This window comes from Crinia signifera, chromosome 3 (genome assembly GCF_055691185.1).
Source record: "Crinia signifera chromosome 3, ASM5569118v1, whole genome shotgun sequence".
Lineage (NCBI taxonomy): Eukaryota > Metazoa > Chordata > Amphibia > Anura > Myobatrachidae > Crinia > Crinia signifera.
The window spans coordinates 25,021,705-25,048,499 of NC_139219.1; the positions used below are offsets into that span (position 1 = coordinate 25,021,705).

The window sequence follows — 26,795 nt, forward strand, 5'->3', positions numbered from 1 at the left end:
GGCTCCCATTGCCGCTTCTGATGGTCCTGTTGCCCTGGATCTTTGCTGCGTCTTCGGCCTGCCGCTGCCGCTTCTGCTCCCGCCGCGTGTCTCTCCTGACCTGGCTACTATATCTCCTATGTATTTAGCCAGTTATATCTCCTATATATTTAGCCAATTACTCCGCCCCCCCTCCCTGCGTTATACACAGAGCCTAGCAATACACAGATCTGGCCTGCCCTTTAATACCCCTTGAGTGCTGGGTTTCGCTAGGGCAGGAGAATCCTACCAGGGCAGGTTTGTCCTGCCCCAGCGAAAGAGGGAGGATTCTGAGTAATGTCATTTATTGGTTCTTTTCCGTAAATAAATTTGCCAATTACTAGGTTACTTATCATAAATTCTGTTATTTCAGGAAGCCTTGGAGCAGAATTGCCAGACTCTCCGGTAAGAACACCAAACTTATGGTGCTATATTATAATAATAATTATAATAATAATATATAATAACATGGCTACACTCTTAAAGGGGTACATTTACTAAGATAGAAGTTCTGTTGAAGATGGGATGTTGCCCATAGCAACCAATCATATTCTACTTATTTATTTAGCACGCACTAGAAGAGGGGCGGTGACAAGGGGTGGAGGTGGGGGAGGGGAGGCGGGGTGCACTTTGCAGAGCATACGCTATAACACAGATGAATCAAGCCGTGGATAGAATGGAGAAGTTGCCCGTAGCAACCTATCAGCTGCAACCTATCACTTTATAGAATGTACTTTATAGATGATGGGCAAAAGCTGAATGGTTGCTATGGGTAACATCTCCATCTCACTTCGATACAGGAGCGTAAATAGATATTAGTAGGTCCCATAACACAAGTTTCTAAGGGCCCCTATGTACAACCTCTTGTATATAACAAATGTAACTTATACTGTAAAGGTGGGCCCCCTTCATCTCTGGGCCCCATAGCAGCTGCACTCCTTGCACCCATGCATGCGACCGAACGGGAGACATATTGTTTGATGGTCGCACACCATCGAATGATTTTTCTCCCATCGGTAATAAGAGTCAGTCTACACTGACTTTCATTCCGGCCACAGATCGCTGAAAAGTGGACGGGCGCTGACGTCATGCTGCATTTTATTATATTTTATGGCCACTGGGATTCCGTAAGAAGTTCCAACGAGACAGATCTCCACATTGGTTGTCCAATTTATTTAGCTTAACCCCGGAACATAAGACCGTCCACAGCACACGTCTGTCAGGTCACATGCAAAAAAAACTCAGCAGGAAATCATTTCATTCAATTAAGTAATGTCTGGAAATAGAAATATTTTCTTCTTTCATATAAATAACAATTCTCACGGATAACTCTGTGTAGACACCAGATTCTGTGGCCATAAATGGGGAATAACATGGTTCCTGTTCTAGTCATATACAGATAATATGAAGGCGAGGCAGTAGTATAACCCATTGCAACTCCTAAGGGTTAATACCAATATCTTGCAAATATTCAGACAATAATTTTAATAAGGCGCCTACTGAATTATGTTGTTGTTAAACTATACCATTACTTAACTCTTATGCCTAGAAATAAATGACACAAACACCTTATCTAAAAATAACGACACTGACACCAACTGCGTAAGGTTAAAAGGTCATAGTTGTTTATTTAAGTGGTATGACCCCTATTTGTATAAGGGATGGCAAAGAAAGCGCTTGAGACCAGCACCATTCCCGGGTGTTGCCATGGTAGCGACCTTAGCACCCCAATCTGGCCACACCCCTTCTTGTGGGTACAGCCCGCGCTGTGACGGACATACCGCCCCCTTCTATTGCATGACGTGGACCTTCCATGAAGGATCCAACGCCCCCAGCCGGAGCTGGGGACTCGCCCGCCTTCTTGGCAAAGGGGGGGCAATACCGCACAGAGACCACCTGACACCCCATCTGCTTGCTGGTCGAGAGCGCCTTCTCGCCGATTGTTAACTAAAGCTATGGAAATAGAGAACCAAATTTGGTGGAATGGCTTGATGCCAGGTAGCACAGGGAAAAAGGGGTAGGGAGGGTGGGGATCCAGAATCAAAGAGGCTCACTTCCTGTCTCTGATCACTGATATAACCCTCTCTGGCTGCCGCCCCCCTGCTACCTGATTGGCCAGAACTAACTGCCACTCAACTACTATTTCCATAGGGCTTCACACAGATGCTTCTGTTACACTTGCTTGTGGACAACAAATTCACAGGCTCTTAAATTCCTTCCAGCCTATGCAGCCCTCACTCTGTCTTAAACAAAAGTTACAGATTTGTTAGATGGATCGCGGTCGAGTTGCATTTTTGAAACCTCTTTGTATTTTAACATCTCCGATCTTGTTATTTATGTTTTTATTTATTTATATAGTTAGTTCGTTAATAAGTTAGTTATTAATTGTCTTTTATTTAGAGCTTTACAAACATTAGTAAATGTAACTGTCTCCCAGCTGTACTGTAATAAGATAACATAGAAGCTTTGTTGATACAACCAGATTTCAATTTAATGCAGATATTGACCCATACTTAATGCTTTGTAAGTGTTAGGGTGCAAAGGCCGCTGTACTGTGATATACAGTATCGCATTGTTACTTGGGTTCATTAAACTCATATTATCTTCAACAGAGATTCTTGTTGCCCTGTAATATTAATAACAAGAGATCTGATATCACCCCAACATCAGGTAAGTTCACCCATGTGTCCGTACTAATACCACAAATAAGGTGTGTGGGGGGGGGGGAGGAGTCTGCTTTCACTACACCCAATTCTTCTTAGACTTAATTAACTATATTTTTATATTTTACTGCTGTTATTAATAACATATTATTGTAACGAATACAAAATACATATGATATAGTATGTAGAATATTATTAGTTATATTCATTGTTGTAACAAGGACAAGTATCAGTCAAGTCTAGTTCAACTGTTGAGTTTAGATTGCAGCAATGCTGCAATTTGCCACTAGGGGAGCTCTTGCATAGATTTCTACTGTAGTTATCATACAATAATCGACAACCAAGTTGCTTATCGAATATTTGAAATGTCATATCCATAGTTTAGACATTTTGGAACACAATGGGCGGGGGTTATTTATAATTGGGTGTTTCCGCAGATAACGATCTGTTTACCTATAAGGATGGCCATCGACAGCTTATGATTCATAATCCAGGATGGTCTATGACCAAATGTTAATATTTTTGTCCATCGATGTGTGACAGCGGTATAGTTTCCCTCCATCGATGGCACAGCAAAACTCAATTTTTTTTTTTTTCAAGTGCGGAACAAGAAGCATAGCATAGATTTGGTTGGTGAATTACATTTGTTTCCCCCCCACAGCATCCTGAGACATTGGAGTAAATTTACTCAAATGGGAGTTGCCCATAGCAACCAATCATATAATATCTATTATCTTCTAGAAGTTGATAAATAAATAAGAAGCAGACTTTGATTGGTTGCTATGGCAACATCCAATCTTCAATAGAACTCCCATCTTAGTAAATTGACCCCATTGGTGAGGTGGGGGGGCCGCCAGTGTAATCCTTATGAACAATGAATCTGTTACTGTCAGCGGTTGATTATCTCGTCACTATCGGCTGGAGAACCACCCACATCTGTGTCTCCCTATCTGTTGCAGCGCATGCGCTGGATCCGCAGGACGTTAAAGTCATCTCCACTCTCCGCAGTTTAAAAATTGTAAGTAGCAGAGAATCCCCCAATGTTATCCTGCAGAAAACATGATGCAATGAAGTCCTGATTTTTCTATTATCAAGCCGTCAGAAGGTGATTGGGTACTTCTGTAGTTTCACGGCGCCACCGCGCGCACAGTCTGTAACAGAAACTTGGCAGCCTGCCAGAGGCTCTGTTTCACTGTGCGCGTGCCGCTCTAGCTCTGTCTGACTGAGCTTGTGCCGCTCTAGCTGTACGTAAACAGCGTAGCGGCCGGCCGGCCAGCAGCAGCAGCAGCGCTGCCCAGGTGCTGACAGGTCAATGTCACTGTGGCACTTGTAGTTCCACAGTGAAATAGGCAGCGCCTGGGCACCGCTGACAACGGGGGTATGTTAAAGTGGACACCCCGGCACAGCGATGCCGGGGCTTCTAAACTGTACGCGAGATTCAGACGCAACTGCGTCTGAATCTCGAGTCACATAGATAGCCGCTAAGAAGCATCTAAATTCAGGTGGCCCTAGGGGAACACTATTGAAACCCACCCTCAGTGCCACTAGTGGACGCCACAGCAGTGGACCGTGTAAATCCCACTATCCACGCCCAACCGAAGCGTGGCGAGCGCAGCGAGCCCCGCGAGGGGTGGCGGTACGCGTCCTACGACCTTTTCATACCCCCACTATCCACGTCGGCGTGGAGTTGAGAATAGATTAGTGTGGCGAGCGCAGCGAGCCACCAAGCCCGAAGCGTGGCGAGCGCACGCGGATACCTTCACAGCTATCCGCGTTCCCTCGCAGGCTTCACAGGTGTCAGCGTCCGCTCGCCACGCACCGAGCCCGAAGCGTGGCGAGCGGACGCTGACACCTGTGAAGCCCACGAGGGGACGCGGATAGCTGTGCAGGTATCTGCGTCCCCTCGCGGGGCTGGCTGCGCTCGCCACGCTTCGGGCTCGCTGCGCTCGCCACACTAATCTATTCTCAACTCCACGCCGACGTGGATAGTGGGGGTATGAAAAGGTCGTAGGACGCGTACGCTCTCCACGCTTCGGGTGGGCGTAGATAGTGAGGCTGATTCAGGAACACATTCACACCTGCACACTCACACACCTGAGACAGTAAAGACGAAATTTTCGGCTGACTGACTGACTGAATACGCAAACTGCGTAGCTCTCTGACTGACTATGTAACGCTGTCCGCGCGCGTCTAAGCCGAAGTGCCGGGAGTGTGAATTGAGACGCTAAAAGCGTCTCAAACCGCAATATAAGTTAGCGTCTACATTCGGGACATCCCCTGTGGTGGCGGTGTGCCGGGGTGTGCAATTTATAAGCCCCGTTTAGCCCTGTTTGTCTCCTTTTTACACTTCATTACATTTCAACTAGAGTGGCACGCGCGCAGCGCTACGCTACATCACGTTACACTATAACGCTTTAGCTAGAGCGGCACGCGAGCCTCTGGCAGGCGGCCAAGTTTCTGTTACTTCCGGCGCCGTGAAACTACAGAAGTACAGGTGATTGACAGGATGTAGGCATCTGGGGGCGGTTACCGGCCATTTCATGGGACTGCCTAGAAAAACGCTGGGGTTTTCTGGGAAAACGCAGGCATTCCCAAGCATTATAGGGAAAGGTGTGTGACATCAGCTCGAGTCCGGATATGTCTGTGTTTACCGAAGCCGGCGAGTATGCAACCATTGTCATTGGTAACTATTAGTAACTAGACATGCGCCTACTCCATGCAGGCTGCAGAAGATGCATTTGCCACAGGGGAGGGTTTCAGACCTGATCGCAAGTGTGATAGAGATCACATACACTGGATGAACAGAAGTTCTTTCCTTTATTTGTAGCAGGCAGACCGCATACAGGCATGGGAGATTGGCAATTCACAAACACAGCATAGCAGGTGTTCCAGCAAGCAATAAACAGGCTTCACAATGTGGTCTCTAGCGTAGTGTCCACGCCCCAAGCCTATTGCCCAGCCACTAACTGGCATTGGCAACCTTGACTATCTGCTCTGAACAGACATTAAACAGGAAACCACAGGTGTTGAGGTACTTGTGTAGTTTCACGGCGCCCGATAAATCGGGTGCGATATCCGCCGATATATCGGATGCGATATCCGCCGATATATCGTTGAGATGCGAATTTTTACCTGTTCATAACCCCACTATCCACTACGCATGGAGTTGATTTTATATAGTGTGGCGAGTGCAGCGAGCCACCGAGCCCGAAGCGTGGCGAGCAGACGCGGATTACTGCGCTCGCCACACTAAATAAAACTCTAGGATGTGTCTGGATGAAAGGGCCAATGATTAATATTCAATGTGATTTATGCTTCACAGAACTCTGACACAAATGGCGGCAGCGCTGGGAATCTGTTTGCAGGGTAAGTTCATAAACTCTACTGAGATCTGCTGATATTTATCATTGCTCAGTTTCCTCATCAGCGATTGTCAAACATAACCTGGGCATTGCCGGTCTGTGCCAAGGCCTGTAATTATTCTAATGACCGGCGGGTGCAGTGCCAACTGATCTCTTTCCTTATTGCCATTGTATTTATTTATTACTAGGCTGGAAGAGACACTTCTGGGAGCGAGTCGGTTCACCGAGTCATGTAAGTAGTGCCAACTGGCCATCCTGGGTGACTCACACACGCTTTACATCCCAGGGACGAAAGCCGGGTATCACAGTGCTGGGAATATCACATGTATTAATAGGACTAGGATGTTTTACTTATAATGTGCCATTACTCAGAGCTGTACAATACAATTTACATATTATATTATTGACACTAAACTCACCATCGGATATCTTTATGCACAAACTAAACTTTAAACCTTAACCTTATCAAACTCAACATTAAAATAACGAGACAGACACAAGTGCTGGAGTTTCAAAACTGAATGTCAAATTTATTGATTGACAGCTATGATCTGACTATAAATGGTGGTGGCACTAAAGAACGGTCATAGAAAAGAGGGGGTAAGATCACCACACGCCATTCACACCGTTGGTGATCAACTCTCCCATCGCAACCCACCCGTGGGGATGGTGCAGCCCATCCTCCACGGGCAATTGGCTAATGACATATCGATGTTGGGAGAGCGCACCCACTGTCTACATACAATTTGCATATTAACAAGGACCGTTCTTTACCGCCACCGAGAAATAGAAAATAGGGAGGGGAGGGTGGGGAAAATTGTTCCAAAGAGGAAGATCACCTGACTTCCTGCCTACTCATAGCTCTACAACTCCTCCCCGGATCCCTGATTGGCTATTCCTACCCTTGCTACTTAAAGCGCCAGCATCTCAGACCCCTTCAGTGGTTTATGTCACCTCCTTGCTTAAACAGCTTTCGGGTTTTTTTTTGTCTTGTAAAACTGCACACATACTGTATGTGCTGGGAAAGTGGAGAGGTACATGCAGACTAACACGTGTGTTTGCATGTACTTTTTCATGTGTTACACTGTTAACAGAATATTTTGTTGTGCATTCATTCATGACAAAGTAGGTGTGCAAAATTTAACAATGAGATGATTTCATTGTCCCAAAGAGCCACCTGAGATTTGCGGGCCTCTCTCTCTCTGCTGCCCACATTCCTAGTGACATTGACAGTCCGAGCTGCTTCATGACGCGTTTCGCGCTAAATTGATCATCAGGGCTCTGGAGACATCCCACAGTTTAAGGCCCCATGATTCGGGTCAATATCCCACCTACGTTGAAAAAAAACTGATATGGGCACCCTTTCCAGCTCAGTGCCCAATGACTATCGGCAGAAGTGTAGGTTACTTAATGGGTGATCTGACCATATATTATATTTGATATATTTTGGATTTATATTATATTTCTCATTTACAGATGTGGGCCAGAGATTGCATTTATCCTTCTCCAACATCTCCCCTTCCCCCCAGGAGTGAGTATTTAGCAAAATAGTAAGTTCTACAGTTGACGCGTTTCATTGTGTTCTCTAATCATCCGCAATATATATATTTGTCTTATAGTAACCTAGTAGATGAAGCCAAGAAACTGATGAAGAGTCTCCAGCAAAGCCTGGTACAGTCCACGTTATATATTCTAATATAAATAAAGTTTTTATCTCTCTAGTTTCTAATTAATTCTTACTCCTAGCTGACAATGGTTCAAGATTAAAGGGCCGAAAGTGTCTACATAGACTGTATGATATCACCTATTTACAGGTGATACTGTACAAATGTTCCGGCAGTGTCCCCCAGTTAAGGCATAAATGCTAGAGGGTGCCTCCATCTTTGAAGCACAATTTGGCGTGTGAAAACTGTCCTCATTGCGCTGCATGAAATGACAGAGCTTCAATGTACAGGATTCTGGATAATGTATCAGTGAGATAAACATATCTTGTGGGATTGTACTTTGACTCTGCTGAAATAACCTTAATAGATTTTTCAGCATAGGAACATTATTTGAGGGTCACCTAGTTTACGCGTGCTATGTTTGTGTTCTTGTTTTGCTATTTAATTGGTTTTATCGGATGAAGGAGGAAACTTTTTCTTTATATCTTAGGTCTAAGTATACAGTATATAACACAATAGGCTTGGCTGATGCCTTCCCGCCCCAACTGCAATATGACTATTATATTCCGTCATGTTACCTTTTGCGTATTTCTTCCTCCGGTGGTGTATCATGAAATGTCGGCAGCCATAATGCCGACATATAGGATTTTTGTATATTTTACCCTAAAAATAACACCAAATAAAATATATTACAGCATGATGACCAGCGGGCACAGATTGGTATATAAGTGAACACAACCATTTTATTCTGTATACACAAAGTTGCAGCATCTGTGGCCGAGTTGTAGTGAAATCTGCACCGTTCCCTACATGACTTTCTCTTTCTGCTCCGCAGACGGTGTCATTTGCTGATGACTGGAAGATGATCCTGATGTTTGTGACAGCAGACAATCCCTGCAGCTTCTGTGTTCAGGTAATTATCAGTAGGATGTATGACGGACACTGCAGCAGATATCTTCATCCTAGTAGTAATCAGTGAGGGCACCAGGGTGAATGGCACCAGGTGCAGCCAATAGCCTGCCTGTGCGTGGGAAAGGCTCATGTGTTAAAAAAGGGTGTGCATCACTATGGGGGCGCGGCCTCATGGGAAGTCTCCCTGGTTACATCACTATGGGGATGTGGTCTGGATCGACAGAGATGCTGGGCTTTCCCCAGAGACTCTAGTTGCAATGCCGGCTTCTTTACAGCGACAGGAGCCAAGTGCTGCAGGATAATGTTACACTGGAGCACCTGGCTCCTGTCACTGCAGAGCAGCCGGCAATTTGTTGTGGCCTCGTGGGAATCCTTCCTGGTTACATCACTCTAGGGGTGTGGTCAGCATTCCCCAGAGATGCTGGACTTTCCCCAGAGACTCTGGTTGCAATGCCGGCTTCTTCACAGCGACAGGAGCCAAGTGCTGCAGGATAATGTTACACTGGAGCACCTGGCTCCTGTCACTGCAGAGCAGCCGTCAATTTGGTGTGGCCTGCCGGATGCGTGACACCTGGATGTGGACCACACCACTATTGAGACGCCTCTGGTTAATAAACACCCCATCTTTGACATATCCGATCGCTGGAACGTGATGCCTATGCCTTGTGGGCAGGTAAACGCCACCCTGCTGAAAACACTCCGCACCCTGCAGCCTTATCCCCGTCCTATGCTGCAATCAGTACACATCCGCTCGAATGCACCCGCAAAGAAGAGAATTCATTTGATGGTTGTTCAACATCAAATCATTTTTCCTCTGTTTGTTGTTTGTTGTAAGCCAGGACTCAATTTTCATTTGAATGCTTTCTGACGAATTGGGGGCGGGTGCTGACATCATGTGATGACATCTGACCAACCCGAGCAGGTAGAAGCACGTCTGCATTTGCAGTGTTTCTATGCCCATGAAATGCTCGGCAGACCCCATAGAACGCCCCCTATCTGTCACTCAGGCTGCGAGCGCCCGGCGAAGAGAAACTTAGCCAAAGGCAATCACAGCCGGAGCCTGCATATGGGCATTGGCGACAATGTGGTCATTATGTCTAGGTTGACAGTCAAAGGTTGACACAAGAAAAAGGTCGACTCAGGTTATGTCGACATGTTCAAAAAGGTTGACATGAGTTTTCATGATTTTTTTTTTAAACCTACTTAAACCAACATACATTACCATCCCAGTGGGCATAGCGGGAGAATATAAAAGCGTGCCGAGCGCAGCAAGGCACCGTGCCCGAAGCATGGTGAGTGCAGCCCAATGGTGTCCATGTTGACCTTTGACCATGTTGACTTTTTGTTTGTGTCATCCTTTTGACCATGTCGACTAATGCACGTCGAACCTTTTCATGTGTCAACCTTTTGACCATGTAGACCTAGACACCGTCGACCTAATGATTCGCACCCAGGGCTGGGGGTAGTGTGGTAGTATAGACACCCATACCTCCCAAATGTCCAGCTTTTCACAGGAACGTCCCGCGGCGGGGAGGGCAGTTGGGAGTCCCCCCTGTCACCCAAGAATAGACGAGTCTATTCCTGCAGCCTGAGGGGCTGGGAACACAGCCAGCAGCTCACAGAGCCACTAGCCATGGCCCCACAGCGGCGAAAAACGGAGTGCGGACTCACTGGGACAGGCCACGCCCCATTGTCTCTAGGCCACGCCCCATTGTCTCTAGGCCACGCCCAAACATTTTGGGGCGAGCACCAGAGGAGTGCGAAGTGTCCCTCTTACCGGCAGTCCAATGTTGGGCGGTATGGACACCCCAACTCAGAATGCTGACTGCATAGCAACCAATCAGATCCTATTTATTATCTTCTAGCAGGTGCTAAATAAATAAGAAGTAGAACCTGGTTGGTTGCTATGGGCAACATCCTATCTTCGATAGAACTCACATCTTAGTAAATTTATCCCATTGTGACCAAATATGGGACTAGTTAAAGTAATAGTTGTTCTGCATTATGTCGGATACAACAGCTGTATACAGATAACATGTCACTGTGTATTATTATGGGAATATATATTATACCTTGTTTTATACAGGAAGACTACACTGAGAATACCATGACAGAACTAACGGAGGCTCTGGATTATTTACACCAACAGGTAAATGCTCGCACCCTACATACAGTACACTATGGGGTCTATTTATTATTCACACCCCGGGCACTGGGGTGAGGAGCCAACTGCGTCATCACCATCAGTATCACTGTATTCATGGAGGAATTGGATCTGTAGTGTAATATACTATGCAGTGTACATTGGGGCCAGTGCAGACCTGCTCGCTGAGCTGCATGTGTAGGAAGACTAGCAAATGCAGGATTCTCACGGGGGGAGGGGGGGTGTTCCATATGTGGTGTGCAGATATATATATATATATATACACACACACACACACTGTATAAATATATATATATATATATATATATATATATATCATGGACAGCGTGCATGGGTACCTGGCCCAGACAAAATACACCCTAGGATACTGAAATAATTGATTTCTGTCATAGCACTACCATTAAATCTGATATTCAATGACTCAATAAACTTAGGGATGATACCAAGGGACTGGCGCATAGCTTACGTAGTACCAATATGGAAGAAAGGTAGCAAAACTAACCCTGCAAATTATAGACCTGTCAGTCAGCTTTACATCCATTGTGGGGAAAATATTAGGAATATTAAGAGATAGTATCCAAAATTTCTTAGAACTGGAGAAAGTGATAAGTAACTCTCAGCATGGGTTCGTCAAAAATACTGTAGATCATGTCAGACTAATTTAATTAGCTTCTATAAGGAAGTCATATAAGGAAGTCTGTAGGGGGCTGGACTTAGGGAAATCTGTTGATAATACTGCTTGATTTCGCTAAAGCTTTTGACACGGTACGTCATAAATGGTTCTTTTTAAAATTAGGTAACTTAGGGGAAGGGGATAACATTTATAATTGGATTAAAAACTGGTTGCACAATCGAGGACAGATAGCGGTGGTTAATGGCATACATTCCAGCTGGGGTAAGGTCCAAAGTGGAGTCCTGCAAGGTTCAATATTGGGACCCACCTTGTTTAATATATTCATTAATGATATAGGAAGTGACATAGTGAGTAACATTGCAATATTTGTAGATGACACAAAATTGAGTAAGGACATTAACTGGAGAGAGGATGTGGATACACTACAAAGCTACTTAATTAAACTGGAAATTTGGGCGTAAAAATGGAAAATGCAGTTTAACATTGAACAAAAATGAGCAAGGTATTTATAGGCTAAATGGAGTCAACAAAGGGAATTCCACAGTGAAGAAGGACTTGGGGGTCATTATAGATGATAAATTGGGTAATAGTGCACACTGCTCAAGTGCAGCAGCAAAAGCAAACAGGACACTGGCATGCATTAAAATGAGAATGGATTCAAGGGATGCCAATGTGATAGTGCATCTTTACAAGGCGTTGGTGAGACCAAACTTGGAATACTGTGTTCAGTTCTGAATTGGAACAGGACGACTAAGCTAGTAAAAGGTCTCGAATCACAAGAACACAAAGATAGGTTAACCAGGCTGAATATGTTTTCACTGGAGAAACGGAGGTTGAGAGGTGATATGATTAGTATGTTCGGTACTTATATGTTAGTTGGGCGCCCACTAACTATTTGCTTCGTTTTACACGTCCCCTCACGGGGCTCTCTACGCTCGCCAAACTTCGGGCTCTGCGCTCGCCACACTATATAAAATAAATTCCACGTGGACATGGATAGTGGGGGTATGAGCGTACTAACTATAGTGGGCGCCCAACTAACATATAAGTACCGTATGTTCAAATATAGAATTGAGAATCAAATGGAACTGGGAGATGATTTGTGAACTAACAGGACTATACTTAGGACACGCGGCCATGTACTGAGGCTCGAGGAAAATAAATTTTGTACTGAATTAAGAAGAGGATTCTTCACCCTTAGAGCAGTAACATTCTGGAACTCATTGTCGGTGGGGGTGGTTACAACAACTACTGTTAATGAATTTAAATCACAACTGGATACATTTTTGGCCACTAAGGGAACCCTATAGATATGACTTACTCATGTCAGTAGTTACAAGTTAGATAGGTTGAACTCGATGGACTAACGTCTTTTTTTTCCAGCCTTAATTGACATGTTACTGTGATCTCCCCATTCTTCTACACAAAACCAACAAATAATCTGATCATCTGTTTTCTCTCCAAAGATGCCAAAAACGTTTGTCAGTTTGGTGGATCTGACCGCGCTGAGCGGCCTCTACCTGTCCCACCCCGGTAACTCTGAGATCAGGTAAGACCCCCCCCCCCCACGGAAATTCCCGGGGTCTGCGTCACATCACAGGCCATCTGTTAATTATAGTGTTTTAAATCCGCAGCATGCGTACATTCGCGGCGTGCAAATATCCGGACATCGGTCAGACCATCGGATCACAAAACAACAGCCATTTGTGAATGTATAAAAACTTTGTCTACCTCTAAATAAGACCCAGTATGTGCTGATCCGATAAATGCTCCGTTCCGACTCAGCAATTATTGGATTGGTGTGCCCACGTGCAGACTCAGGGGCCGATTCAGGGCCCATCATTTTATTAGTTATATGTATTAATGTACTATAGGTCTAATTCAGGTTGACTGGCTGAGCAGCGTAAATTCGGTGCTTCGTGAGCCATCTAACGCTGGCCGCCAGTGTGATCGCTTTGCATGCACGGTGGGCCAATAATCACTTAGCTACATTACTGTCGGCATTGTGTCCACATCTAAACCAGGGCCCATTGGGCAACTATTGCGACCTAGCGTTAGTTGTGTGACATTTGGTGTGCTGTTTTTATTATTGCAGGAAATCCTGTGAGTGTTTCCGGAAGCCGTCTGACTACACCAAAGCCATGCTCAGCTTCTCCTTCCAGGTGAGGGGGATGTGATAAGCCGGGGAATCAATCAGGGTATAAAAGGATTTGCCAATCTGCGGATCAGTGAGGGAATCAGTATTTCACCACATTACGTGGGTGATTCAGACCCGTTCGTTTTGGGTCCGAATTCGGCCTGGCCCCGAAGCATACAGTGTGGTGACCCCCAACAGTACACACAGCAGTCTAACTAGTAGTGTAAAGAGGGTATTCCCAGGGCCGGCGCCACCACTAGGCAGCTCTAGGCATTTGCCTAGGGCGCCGCCCACTGGAGGGTGGCGATGGAGTTGAGTGGTGGCAGTGTCCGCAACTCCCCCCCTCTCCGGAGTGACTAGGCGGCCCGTTCCCCTCTGCATCCCCCGTCACCCCCTGCCCCTGGCAACCCCCCCCCCCCTCCTCCCTCTTCAGGGAACGACGTGGCGGCCTGCCGCCACAATACCCGGACCCCCCCCATCCGCCTGCGGTGCTCCGGTGTCTGGCACCGCTCATGAAATAGAGTGCAAGAAAAATATATACATAACTTAATATATATTTGAATTCATCAGCCCCTGATTTCAGTTATGTACATATTTTTCTTGCGCCAGTCTAGATAGCTTGGAGCAGGTGCCTATCTATTCTGACTTTTATTACCGAAAGGGAGAATAATCGATGGGCATTCGATGGTCCAGTTCAGGATCCCATTGAGGAATTTCCAGCATGTTGGGTTTTTCAATGACCCAACTGAGGCATCGACAAAATAGGTCATTGCCATAATTAATCTCAAGGTGCCCATACACGTACCAATAACCCGGTACTTTTTGTGCTAAAATAGCATTGCATCCCATGCACAAGGCATGCACAACGATGCTATTTTAGCACAAAAAGTACCGGGTAATCAGTACGTGTATGGGCACCTATAGACCCCTTAATAGACCCTTTAGCCTATGGCTTTCTTTACGCTAACCAGGGCAATACAATGTATATAGGCCCTTATTCTGGTTGACTCGGTAAGCTGCGAAGCTCTTACCAAGTCTCAGCCCGCCCCGGCGAACACATGCCCCCGCCACCGTAACCCCTCACAACCATGCGAGGGGATGTGTAATGAAAACACATCCCCTTGCATGTCCTGCCGCAGCAGAAGTCATTCGATGGTTGGCGAATATCAAATGACTTCTCGTGGGCTCGCAAATATGTCAGTGGAGACGGATTTATACAGATGGGGAGTCAGAGCGGCCCCCACCGTGCCAGAATCCGCCAGAATGAGGGCCATGCACGTCGAGATGGGCAAGCATTCGAGTTGCTCATGTCCCGTCCAGGGGATCACCATCTGCCAGAGACCTGCGGGTGACGATCTGACGTCAAGGATGAGAACGGCCCCATCTGTATTTGGTGTGGCCAGACAAGGGCCAGCCGCCCGCCCCTGGCACACCACGTCACGTCCTAATTTACATGAGAACACCCAGCGTTTGCATGGGGATGCCCGTGAAATGCTGGGCATTCCCATGTCCCGCCGCATGCTCACAGCGTTTATTCATGGGTGACAGGGGGGACTCCCAACGCCCCCACTGTGGGACACTGTCGGCCCCGGGCCCAAAAAAAAACGGGACGGTCCCATAAAAAGTGGGACAGTTGGGAGGTATGCACTGGCCCAGACACCCGTGATTATAGATTTATCCAGCATGCTGGATATTAATCGCCAGGCGATAGCGACGCGCAGGGTTGTACATCACTATCGCTACGGCCCCTGCGCACAGAGCAATGTAGGGGCATTTTCTAAGCGATTTAGAGATTACTTGCCCCGATATCGCCCCATTAGGCTTGCCATAATATTCCTTTAATCCTGGACACTTATGATTTACACAGGTTCTGTGGCTGATTATAAGCAGGTGAAATGCAGGCCCAAATTTAGGCAGCCACAGAACCTGTGTAAACCATAGCTACTTAGTGAACAGGCCAAATGCCATCCATAGGAGGACATTTACTAAGATCGGAGTTCTATTTCACATGGGATGTTGCTATGGGCAACAGAGCAGATTCCATCTGTTATCTTCTAGAACAGGGCTGGGCAACAACGGCCCTCCAGATGTTGATGAACTACACATCCCAGGATGCTTTGCATTAGTTTTGCTATGTGGCCATGCTGAAACTGATGCAAGGCATGCTGGTATGTGTAGTTCATCAACACCTGGAGGGCCGCAATTGCCCAGCCCTGTTCTAGAAGATAACAGATAGAATCTGCTCTGTTGCCCATAGCAACATCCCATGTGAAATATAACTCCGGTCTTAGTAAATTTCCCCCATAGTCTACCTGTACATCATTGTCCCCAGATGTAGCAGTGGTATATTGCCATGTGCTGCACTGTAGAACAGGAAACACTCAGTAAAAGTGATTGATGCAATATCTGTCCTTCACATCTGATCAGGCCACGAGGTTATTATTACACCCCTTATCCTCATCTGATAAAAATGTATTAGAACATCCACTGATTACATAATATATCCGAGATATAACTGAATTTCCATTTCTTTGAACTGATCACACCTGCAGAGATAAGAATGACCTGCTCCTATCAGGGGGAATCTTATACAGCGGTCATTAGAATGTAATTGCAATGATCTAAACCTCTAAATGAAATGTTCAACGCCACCTTCTGACTTAGTCACCAGTAGGTAGATGCTTTGGTTTCCCTGTTTTGTCGTGGTGAATCTTGGCGCGGTCACAAATAACAGGACTGCACCCCAACCCAAGTTCACAATGATGGCAGTGGGTAACAGGGGGAGGCAGAGTGTTACAGGGAACAACAGTGGGTGACAGGTGCAGCAGTGAGCATCTTAGTTTTCTGGGGACCCTATGCATTGCCCCTGCTGCACCAATGGTAGTAATGCCTATGCTGGCTACGAACTTACATGATCCAAGCTCACAAAACTGTAACATAATTGTAGGGAATGAAAGTAGGGATCAGGTGAGGCTCACGCTGACAGAGACTGTTTCTGTTCCAGGCTGCTCTTGAGAGATTAATAAGTTCAGAGAGATACGACACGAGGGAAGACTTTACAGTGGTCTTACATCCTGTGCTGCACCTGGTAAGTACTGTGTAGACTAGGGGTAGATACTGTATCAGTTGGTTACTCATAGGTTACAATCAATGGTACCATTGACAGATAACTTTGATGGTGTAAAACCATTTGTAAGGGAAACATCGATGGTCATCCCTACTTTAATGTTCAGTGAATTGCAGGCCAATCAGGTTCCAGGGGTGTGGTTTCACAAGTGTCAGGGGGAGGTGCTATTCTTTGTGTCCCAACATCCAGGGGTAAAAATAAATAAATATATTCAATAATTCTGTTTCATCAATGGTGGGAAATCATCCTCTTCTCCATCGATGGTAAAAGTAGTTACCATTGGTTACCTTCCATCAATGATTTTAAATCATTGACGATCAATGGCCATCCCTAGTGTAGGGTGAGATTTATGCGTAGACCAGGGGATAAATTGGTGTAGATGAAAAACAGTTAATGACGCATTACAGACAAATGATGTTGTGTAGAGATATTATTGATAGCCCTTTTCCACCAAATCCCCAGGTCCAACTCAGGTTTTTAAACATGTTACCAACCCGGGTCAAATCCAGGTCAGAATGACGTTGACACGAGTTACACCGCACTTTCAGTGGAAAGGTTTAACAGACCTCTAAAACCTTGCAAAAAAGTCACCTTATATATTGCTGGTCATTATAGAGGTTCCCCAATCCTCCCCTGGGTGGTCAACTTTTGATCCTGATGAAAGTTAAAAATAAACTGAAACGTTGATAGATATTCTATGCGTTCAGTGGGTGTTTCTATCCCCCAAAACTTCTGAGTCCTTGGAGTGCCGCTGCTTTTGCTGGATGGAGCATTGATATATCAGAGGCAGATAGATAGATAGATAGATAGATAGATAGATAGATAGATAGATAGATAGATAGATAGATCGATAGATAGATCGATAGATAGATAGATAGATAGATAGTAGCTTTGTATATACAGCTATATAAGACTAGTACACTAACATGAATGCTCTTGCAGGTGGATTCTGGGACTTATAACCTAAGTAACTATGGAGAGGTGTATAAGGTGCTGTGCTCAGCGCAGGTAAGTTACACTCACTGAGTGATCCGATCTAAGTCACTGTAGGGAAAAAAATGACACTAGGGGAAGGCAATATCTGACACTCCAGCTGCTGTAGAAGGAACTACACCTCCCAGCATGCACTGCCAACGTTTCTGCGCGCTTAACTGGAAAACAGGGTGACAGGGTATGCTGGGATGTGTAGTTCATCAGCAGCTGTAGCAACGCACATAAACTACCCATGGCTTATAATCCTCCACTAAATAAATGCTATATGTGAAAAGAGTTTATAATATTGTTTAATTTCCAGTGAGTTAGGAGAGTGATATTCTGCAGACATCTAGGGAGTTTTATGTCGAAATAAAATGCCCACACAGCAAAAAAGTCGAAAATGCTTTAGATTGACATTGACAAAAGTTCGACGCAAGCAAAGGGTCCACGTGAAAAAGGTCGACACAGGAAAAGTTCATCATGATTTTTTTTTCACAGTTTTGGTGAATGTGTGTGTCGGTATATGTCGACATGAAGCCACAATTAGTGTAACACTTTCCCTCACATAGCTCACTTCACTTAACTCTATGTCGACATGGATGGAGAAGAACAAGTTGGAAAAAAAAACTCATGTCAACCATTTCATGTGTAGCTTGTCGACCTATTCATAATGTCGACTCATTGCATGTTGACCAATAGTGGTCGACCTATTGTCTGGAAGCAGATGACTGAATGGTTGGTTTGATCTCCATCACACAGGACACGTCATTCCTAAACACGCATAAGAACAGTCCTTACATGTGGCAGAAGGAGATGATGCAGAACCAAGACAGCCGGCTACAGGTAATATGTGCGAGCCCCTGTCCCCTATTTATTGTCATGTGACCACCCCCTACCCCCTGTCCTGCTCTGTGACCAAATACAGTATATATTTAGGAATAACAGCGGGGATATCAGCTGTCCTAGCTTGGTGTGAGCCTTTCGGTGCGTACACACTGGCAGATATATCGATACACCATCGGCCAGTGTGTATGAACAGGGGCGGATTGGGGACTAAAAGTGGCCCTGGAAATTTCCTGGAAGTGGCCTCATGTAGGCGGCAACAAATCAATAATAGGTGGAGCCAGCAGTAGGCTATACTTAGAGACATCGATGGCTGGCAAGACTAAAGCATAAATAGTGTCTATACAGCACACATTGCAGCACCCTTTGACTTATTTGGCACCCTTAACAGCACCCTAGCAGAAAGAAAAAATATATATATTTTTTATTTTATTATTAATAATAATAATAATAATAATAATAATAATAATAATAATAAAAAAAGCCAGTTCCCCTGGACTGATATAGCATACATGGAGCACCCCTGGAATTATATAACACACCTAGCAGCACCCCTGAATTTATACAGCACACATTGTAGCACCCTTGAAATTGTACAGCACACATGGCAGCACCCCTTGACTGATATGGCACACTTAACAGCAAACTTGCCGTAAGAAAAAAATAAAATACATTATTTTAATAAAAATAAAAAAACATACATGCATACATTTATACACCGCCACCATCATAAATACATACATACATTTATACACCACCACCATCATACATACATTCATACACCGCCACCCACATACATACAATTATACACCGCCACCATCATACATACATACTTTTATACACCGCCACTCTCATACATACATTTATACACCACCACGATCATACATACATACATACATACATTTATACACCGCCACCCTCATACATACATTTATACACCGCCACCATCATACATGCATACATTTATACACCGCCACCCTCATACATACATACATACATTTATACACCCCCACCATCATCATACATACATTTATACACCGTCACCCTCATACATATATACATTTATACACCGCCACCCTCATACATACATTTATACACCACCACCCTCATACATACATTTATACACCACCACCCTCATACACACCATTTATACACCGCCACCCTCAAACACCATTTATATACCGCCACCCTCATACATACATTTATACACCGCCACCCTCATACATACATTTATACACCGCCACCCTCATACACACCATTTATACACCGCCACCCTCATACATACATTTATACACCGCCACCCTCATACATACATTTATACACCGCCACCCTCATACACACCATTTATACACCGCCACCCTCATACATACATACATTTATACACCGCCACCCTCATACATACATTTATACACCGCCACCCTCATACATACTTTTATAAACCGCCACCCTCATAGATACATTTATACACCACCACCCTCATACATACATACATACATTTATACACCACCACCATCATACATACATACATTTATACACCACCACCCTCATACATTTATACACCGCCACCCTCATACATACATACATATATACACCGCCACCATCATACATGCATACATTTATGCCACCCTCATAGGTACATACATTTATACACTGCCACCATCATACATACATCATGCATACATTTATACACTGCCATTATCATACATGCATACATTTATGCCACCCTCATACATACATTTATACACTGCCACCATCATACATGCATACATTTACACCACCCTCATACATACATTTATACACCACCACCGTCATACATACATACATTTATACACTGCCACCATCATACATGCATACATTTACACCACCCTCATACATACATTTATACACCACCACCGTCATACATACATACATTTATACACTGCCACCATCATACAAGCATACATTTATGCCACCCTCATACATACATACATTTATACACCACCACCCTCATACATACATTTATACACCGCCATCCTCATACATACACCGCCACCCTCATACATACATTTATACACTGCCATCCTCATACATACATAGCCATCCTCATACATACATACACCACTATCCTCATACATACATTTATACACCACCATCCTCATACATATATTTATATACCGCCATCCTCATACACACATTTATACACCGTCATCCTCATACATACATTTATACACCGCCATCCTCATACATACATTTATACACCGCCATCCTCATACATACATTTATACACTGCCATCCTCATACATTCAGTGCATACACCACCACTCTCATCCATCCACTCTCCTTCATACATGCATACATATACTGTCTCTCTCATATACATCCATCCACTGCCTCCATCAACACAACATAGTGCAGCTACATAGATATGCAACCAAGGGCAACCGCAGAAATTTCAAAGGAGGGGGGGTTCCAAACTTTTTTTTTTTACCAACTTCGGCATCTCGGAACTGAGAATCCTAAAGAGTGCACTCACTGCACGCTGCAATGAGTGCACAACAAAGTTCAGGGAAGGGGATACGGGACTGTGACACTCAGTAACTTACTGAGTTGACTGCATGCTGTGCAGGGAGGGGGATGACCAGGGGCGTAACTAGAAATTTGTGGGCCCCATAGCAAAATCTTGAATGGGGCCTCCCTCCCACCATATTCACTAAAATTAGCCAGGGGAGGGGGCAGAAGAAAGATTATGGGCATGGGTGTGGGTGAGAGACATGGAGGGTGTCTATAAAAAAAAAAGAGAAAAAGGTCAGGGTATAGAGCTTCTTGGAAAATAGGGAATTAGAGAGATTAGCGAGAGAGAGGGTGTATAAGAGAGAGAAGGTGGAGGAGAAAGAGAGAAGGAGAGGGTGAGCAGGAGCTTAATACAATGGCAGGTATTCAATGCTGTGGGCGAGCGGCGACAGCGAGCAGAGCTTACTGCTCGCTGTCACCACTCACCCTGCCAGTATTCAACGCACCCCCCCTCATACACCAATTCCTCCTCGCTCCATTTTTGAGTGAGGGGGAATTGGCATATGCGGCTCCAGAAGCAGCGAGACTCGCGACTAAATACAGCGAGTTTTCTGCATTAGCCGCGGGTCTCACTGTTTTGGGGAATTCTCGCCGTCCTGTGACGGCGAGGATTTCCCCAGAACGTTGAATAGAGCGAGCGGCCGGTGCGGGGGTTAAACAGCGAGGATAACTGGTTTTCTGCAATCCTCGCTGTTTAACACCCTCGACGGCCGCATTGAATACCTGCCAATGTCAGTGTGAGGAAGCGAGAAAGAGGGGAGCTAGAGAATAAAGATTGTCAGGGAAAGAGACAGGGGGGGGGGGGGGGCGATTCTCTAAGACAGAAATGCGGTAAAAACCCTGTTATCAGGGTTTTTACCTCATTTCTGTTTGCTCTAACCCCCCTCCGCAGTGGCAGCGCTGCGTAGGGAATCGCCAGCGAAAGCCTATGGGCTTCTTACCGCGTAGGGAATCCTTGCAGAAGCCTATGGGCTTCTTACCGCAGCGCTGTTTGAGGGATCCATCACGGATCCCTCCCAGCATGCCCTGCGGCCGGTGCGTCACTCTGTGCATTCGCAGATGGACTTCCGGGTCACAGACCCGGAAATTCAGTGCCGGCACCGCATCACAAGGGACAGCTCTTATCGCAAGAGCTGTCCCTTGCGTTAATAACGGCATATGTTACAGCATATGCCGTTATTAATAATGCGGTGGCCGGCGAAGGGGCGCGATAATGGGCTGCGGATGTTACAACATCCCACCATGGGAGGAAGAGAGCATTAGGAAGAGAGAATTTAAGAGAGAGTGTGTCACTGTGAGAAAGAGTGTCAAGCAGAGCAAGAGACAGTGTCAGAAAGTGAGACCGAATGAAAAAGGGAGTTAAGAGATGGGGGTGAGATAGAGGGAGAGAGAGATAGTAAAAGAGTATAGAGTCGGGCATGGAAATAGAGTGAAAAAGACAGGAGAGAGAGATAACCAGTAGTGAGAGTGGGGAGGGGGATAGGGGAATGGAGAAAACAGAGGAGAGAAGGGGTTTTAAAAGACCACTTTATGTATCATATATCTACAAATATTCCCTCACCCTCCTCCTCCGCAGTACTTGAGTGAATTGTGTCCTCTTTCTGTTCTGAAGGCTGCGCAGTGTACCTGTCACGCTGGGTCTTCATCACGTTTCCCGACCCAGAGCAGGCACCTTGCCAGCGTCAGCGCGGTGATCCCGGGAGTAGTGCTGCTGGTGGGTTGAGCACGGGAGTGTGCGACGCTACTCTGCTGGTGGGGTGCGCACTGGAGTGCGTTGCTGCTGGTGGGGTGAGTCAGTGTGGCGCTGTTGATGAGATCAGCACGGGACCACGTTGATGGTGGGGTGAGGGTGATCATGCTTGCTGGGCCCCCCCAAACGGCCGGGAGAGCTGCATAAAGCCGGGTGGCCCCGCTTCCTCTGACAGCATAGAGCAGGGGTGGCCAACCTGCAGCTCATTAAGGAGAGAGCCGCAGGTTGGCCACCCCTGCTCTATGCAGTCAGAGAAGGCGGGGCCGCCCGGGGACTCGGGCTTGGGCTGCTGCCAGTGCCACCATACAAAATGTAATAATCAGGGGGTCACTCTCGGCCACAATTCGGCCTCAATGTTATCGGCCTCCCGGGAAACTTCCCGGTCAATTTAATGGCCAATTCGCCCATGTGTATGAACAATATATATACAATGTTTACAGATATATCGGGTCGGCTCTGCAACACAGCGCATCCTGCTGTGTGTACGGTCAACCTGCCGACCACCTGCACAGCCGCGCCGGGAGCCGCCGGTGATTCAAAGCTCAGTGGGCATGCAAATGCTCCCGGCCACTTGTGATGTCAGTCCCGACAGATCCTGCAGTGTGAATAGAGAACACGCTGTCCGATCCGTCTGTAGATATATCTACCAGTGTGTACCCAGCTTAACACAGTATACACCCCATTGCATTGATAAATACTCTCCCATCACACACATACACACTACATCACAAATTTACCCCAAGCACACACACACATCAATCCCCCCCACCCCAGACACACATCAATATCCTCCATCCTGTGCGCACACACTTCAATACCCCCCCCACCACACATACACACAAACACACACACATATATATATATATATATATATATATATATATATATATATATATATAAATTACAGAATTCAGCAATACTCACCATATTAAAACAGTATTGAATATATTATTTATTAACAGTTTCCTATATAGCGCACACAGATTACGCAGCGCTTTACAGAGATCTTTTTTTTTTTTTTTACATCAGTCCCTACCCCAGTGGAGCTTACAATCTATATTCCCTACCACATCTACACACACACAGACATTCTAGGGTTAATTTTTGTTTGGAGCCAATTAACCTACCAGTATATTTTTGGAATGTGGGAGGAAACCAGAGTACCCGGAGGAAACCCACGCAAGCACGGGGAGAATATACAAACTCTGCACAGTTAGGGTCATGGTGGGGATAGAAGCCATGACCTCAGCACTGTGAGGCAGTAATGCTAACCATTACACCATCCGTACACAATCACCATCAGTAATACCCGATCCGTTATTATCAATGTTTTACATGTTAAACACTGGGCTAAATTAAAAAATGAATTTATCAATTTAGATTTCAGAAAAAAAATCTAATTGATTCCTTAATAAATAAGTCAGTCTTTTCCTTGGATGGAGATTGATTAAGTCAATTTCCCTGTAATTTAGATTAAGATTCTCTTTAAATGCATCTTTTAATGACATTAATATGCTAATGAATGCAGGCAGGAGGGGTGCTATACTGACCCATATTGCTGTGCCATCAGATTGTCACTTCAAATCATCCATAGAAAAGCCTCTCTCTGTTTATAATACTGCACCTTGGGGGTGATTCAGGTTCACCTGCAAAGCACATTGGATTTGCTAATGGACAAAGCCATGTGCACTGCGAGGGGGGGGGGGGCAGATGTAACGAGCAGAGAGTTAGATTTGTGGGAGTTGTTTTTTTTTCTGTGCAGGGAAAATACTGACTGCTTTATTTTTACACTGCTATATAGATATCAGTTTTACGTACGGATGGTGTAATGGTTAGCATTACTGCCTCACAGCGCTGAGGTCATGGGTTCAATTCCCACCATGATCCTAACTGTGCAGAGTTTGTATATTCTCCCCGCGCTTGCGTGGGTTTCCTCCGGGTACTCCGGTTACCTCCCATATTCCAAAAATATGCTGGCAGGTTAATTGGCTCCCAACAAAATTAACCCTAGAATGTCTGTGTGTGCGTGTACATGTGGTAGGTAATATAGATTGTAATCTCCACTGGGGCAGGGACTGAGGTGAATGTTCAAATATTCTCTGTACAGCGCTGCGGAATATGTATGCGCTATATAAGATCCCATTAAGAACCCACCTGTGTAGTTTGCTGAATATTCTCACAGCGCCGTATGTGTTTTCAGCCGTGGAAGATCGGGTCCAACTTCTCCTGTGCTGACCTGAGTCCCTCGGATACAATCCCCACCTCTGGTGAGTACAAACAGATTTACGATAAAGAAGTATAAAAGTATAAAGCTCTCACTGATGTATTATGCACAAGTGATGCTAATACATCAGGGTTGCCTACTTTTAAAGTCTCCTCTCCGGGAGAAGCCCTGGGAGTAGACTGTCAGTCCTTGGGGGGGTGGGGCCTGATGTAGACCCTGCAAATCCCGCAATTCATGGCCTTCGGGGAGGGGCGGGGTTTAATTATGCGATTTCCATCTTTAGCCCCTCCCCTTCCCTGAACACTGCAATTCGCAGGAAATTACCGTTGGCGTGGGGGAGATGCGGGGGGGGGGGGGGGGGTCAATGGGGCTCCGGTATCCAGGAGGGTTGCCCACCATTCCGGGGGTCCGGGAGGAGGACCCGAGTTTTGTGTGGTTTGTTGATGTGTTTATCTCTGATGTGTTACTTGGCTCCATTGTGCAAAAAGACACAGATAACACAACCTGACTTATTTAGTTCACAGACTGAAGGCAGCAGACATTAAAGTCATCGGTGCCTTGGGAGACTCACTCACTGTAAGTACTGTCACGGGGGAAACTTCCAATTAATTACAATAACCAACCAGATTCTTTGCTATCATTTATATATTGCTCCCTAAAAAAACAACAGCATTTTGATTGGTTGCTATCAGCAACAGCAAATCTTATAGTTTTTAAAAGCTATAGTAAAGTCTAGTTACCCCCATAGGGCTCCAGTCATAGGTACGTTCCAGGCTAACAATGTGCCCTGGCATTCATTTACATGGAGAAAGGGGGTGTGGTTATGAGTCACAGGAATGAGCCACAAATGGGAAGGGGCGTCGCTTCACATTGCGACCCGTCTTCAAGCGGCAACCCCAGTATGCAATGTGATGTCATGACCGCGTCACATCTGCAAGTTAGAGAAAAGCCTGCCAGCCTCTCGAGAGCACCGGGAGGTAAAGCTGCTTGGCAAGGCCTCCAGATGGCCGAACTGGCCCATGAGGCCATCAGACTTTCTAGCCAGAGTCGGCAAATACCCATTTTGGATGTGACATCAGGGATGCATTGTTGTCTGATGTCACTAGAGTTGAATAATGAAATATAGGTCATATTCTAGAGCAGACGCAAGACAAGGCTCCATAATAAATTCTAGTTGTATAACTAAAGCCGGCCATACATCTACAGATTTATTGTCCGATCTGGTTGGTGGAACAAAATCCTGGTAATGACAGTTGACCATTTGCTTGGAAATGCTGGAAAACTAACAAACTGTCATTCAGTTATTACCAGGTTTTTGTTCCAACCAGCCAGATCTGACAATAAATTTGTAGCTGTATGGCCACATTAGATACAGTAGAGTGAGGATGTATCTATACTAAACCTAAAATGCTGTGATGTCATCACTTGTTACAGGCAGGGAATGGTGCGGGAGCCATTGTCATTGACCTCCTAGACGTGTTGACTGAGTACCGTGGATTATCCTGGAGGTGAGTGGAAGTCAATCATAAATTCTCAGGCATCCATTGGGGGGTGCTGGATGACTCACCGACAGTCGGGATTCCAACAGTCATTACCCCGACATCGGAATCCCGACTGCTCCCTCGTGGGGGTCCACGACCCCCATAGAGGGACTTCGTTGAGCTCTCCCCGCTGTGCAGTCGGGATTCCAATGTCGGGCTAATGACTGTCGGAATCCCGACTGTCGGTGTGTTATGTCACACCCTCCATTGGGGGACACTGGTACAATGGGG

At 45.6% G+C, this 26,795-nt stretch overlaps 1 protein-coding gene across 1 annotated transcript in view; it reads left to right on the forward strand.

The window, feature by feature from the left end:
- LOC146062844 (phospholipase B1, membrane-associated-like) overlaps positions 1-26,795 on the forward strand; it is a 109,525-nt gene that overhangs the window by 7,001 nt on the left and 75,729 nt on the right. Inside the window, exons 2-18 of the mRNA XM_083174850.1 lie at positions 392-423; positions 2,631-2,688; positions 3,641-3,699; positions 6,004-6,047; positions 6,232-6,275; positions 7,520-7,574; positions 7,663-7,714; positions 8,543-8,620; positions 12,884-12,966; positions 13,513-13,579; positions 16,559-16,642; positions 17,624-17,689; positions 18,416-18,506; positions 22,662-22,837; positions 25,000-25,066; positions 25,541-25,599; positions 26,458-26,531. Coding sequence (XP_083030976.1) covers positions 392-423; positions 2,631-2,688; positions 3,641-3,699; positions 6,004-6,047; positions 6,232-6,275; positions 7,520-7,574; positions 7,663-7,714; positions 8,543-8,620; positions 12,884-12,966; positions 13,513-13,579; positions 16,559-16,642; positions 17,624-17,689; positions 18,416-18,506; positions 22,662-22,837; positions 25,000-25,066; positions 25,541-25,599; positions 26,458-26,531 — 1,189 coding nt within the window. The remainder of the gene's footprint in view (positions 1-391; positions 424-2,630; positions 2,689-3,640; positions 3,700-6,003; positions 6,048-6,231; positions 6,276-7,519; positions 7,575-7,662; positions 7,715-8,542; positions 8,621-12,883; positions 12,967-13,512; positions 13,580-16,558; positions 16,643-17,623; positions 17,690-18,415; positions 18,507-22,661; positions 22,838-24,999; positions 25,067-25,540; positions 25,600-26,457; positions 26,532-26,795) is intronic.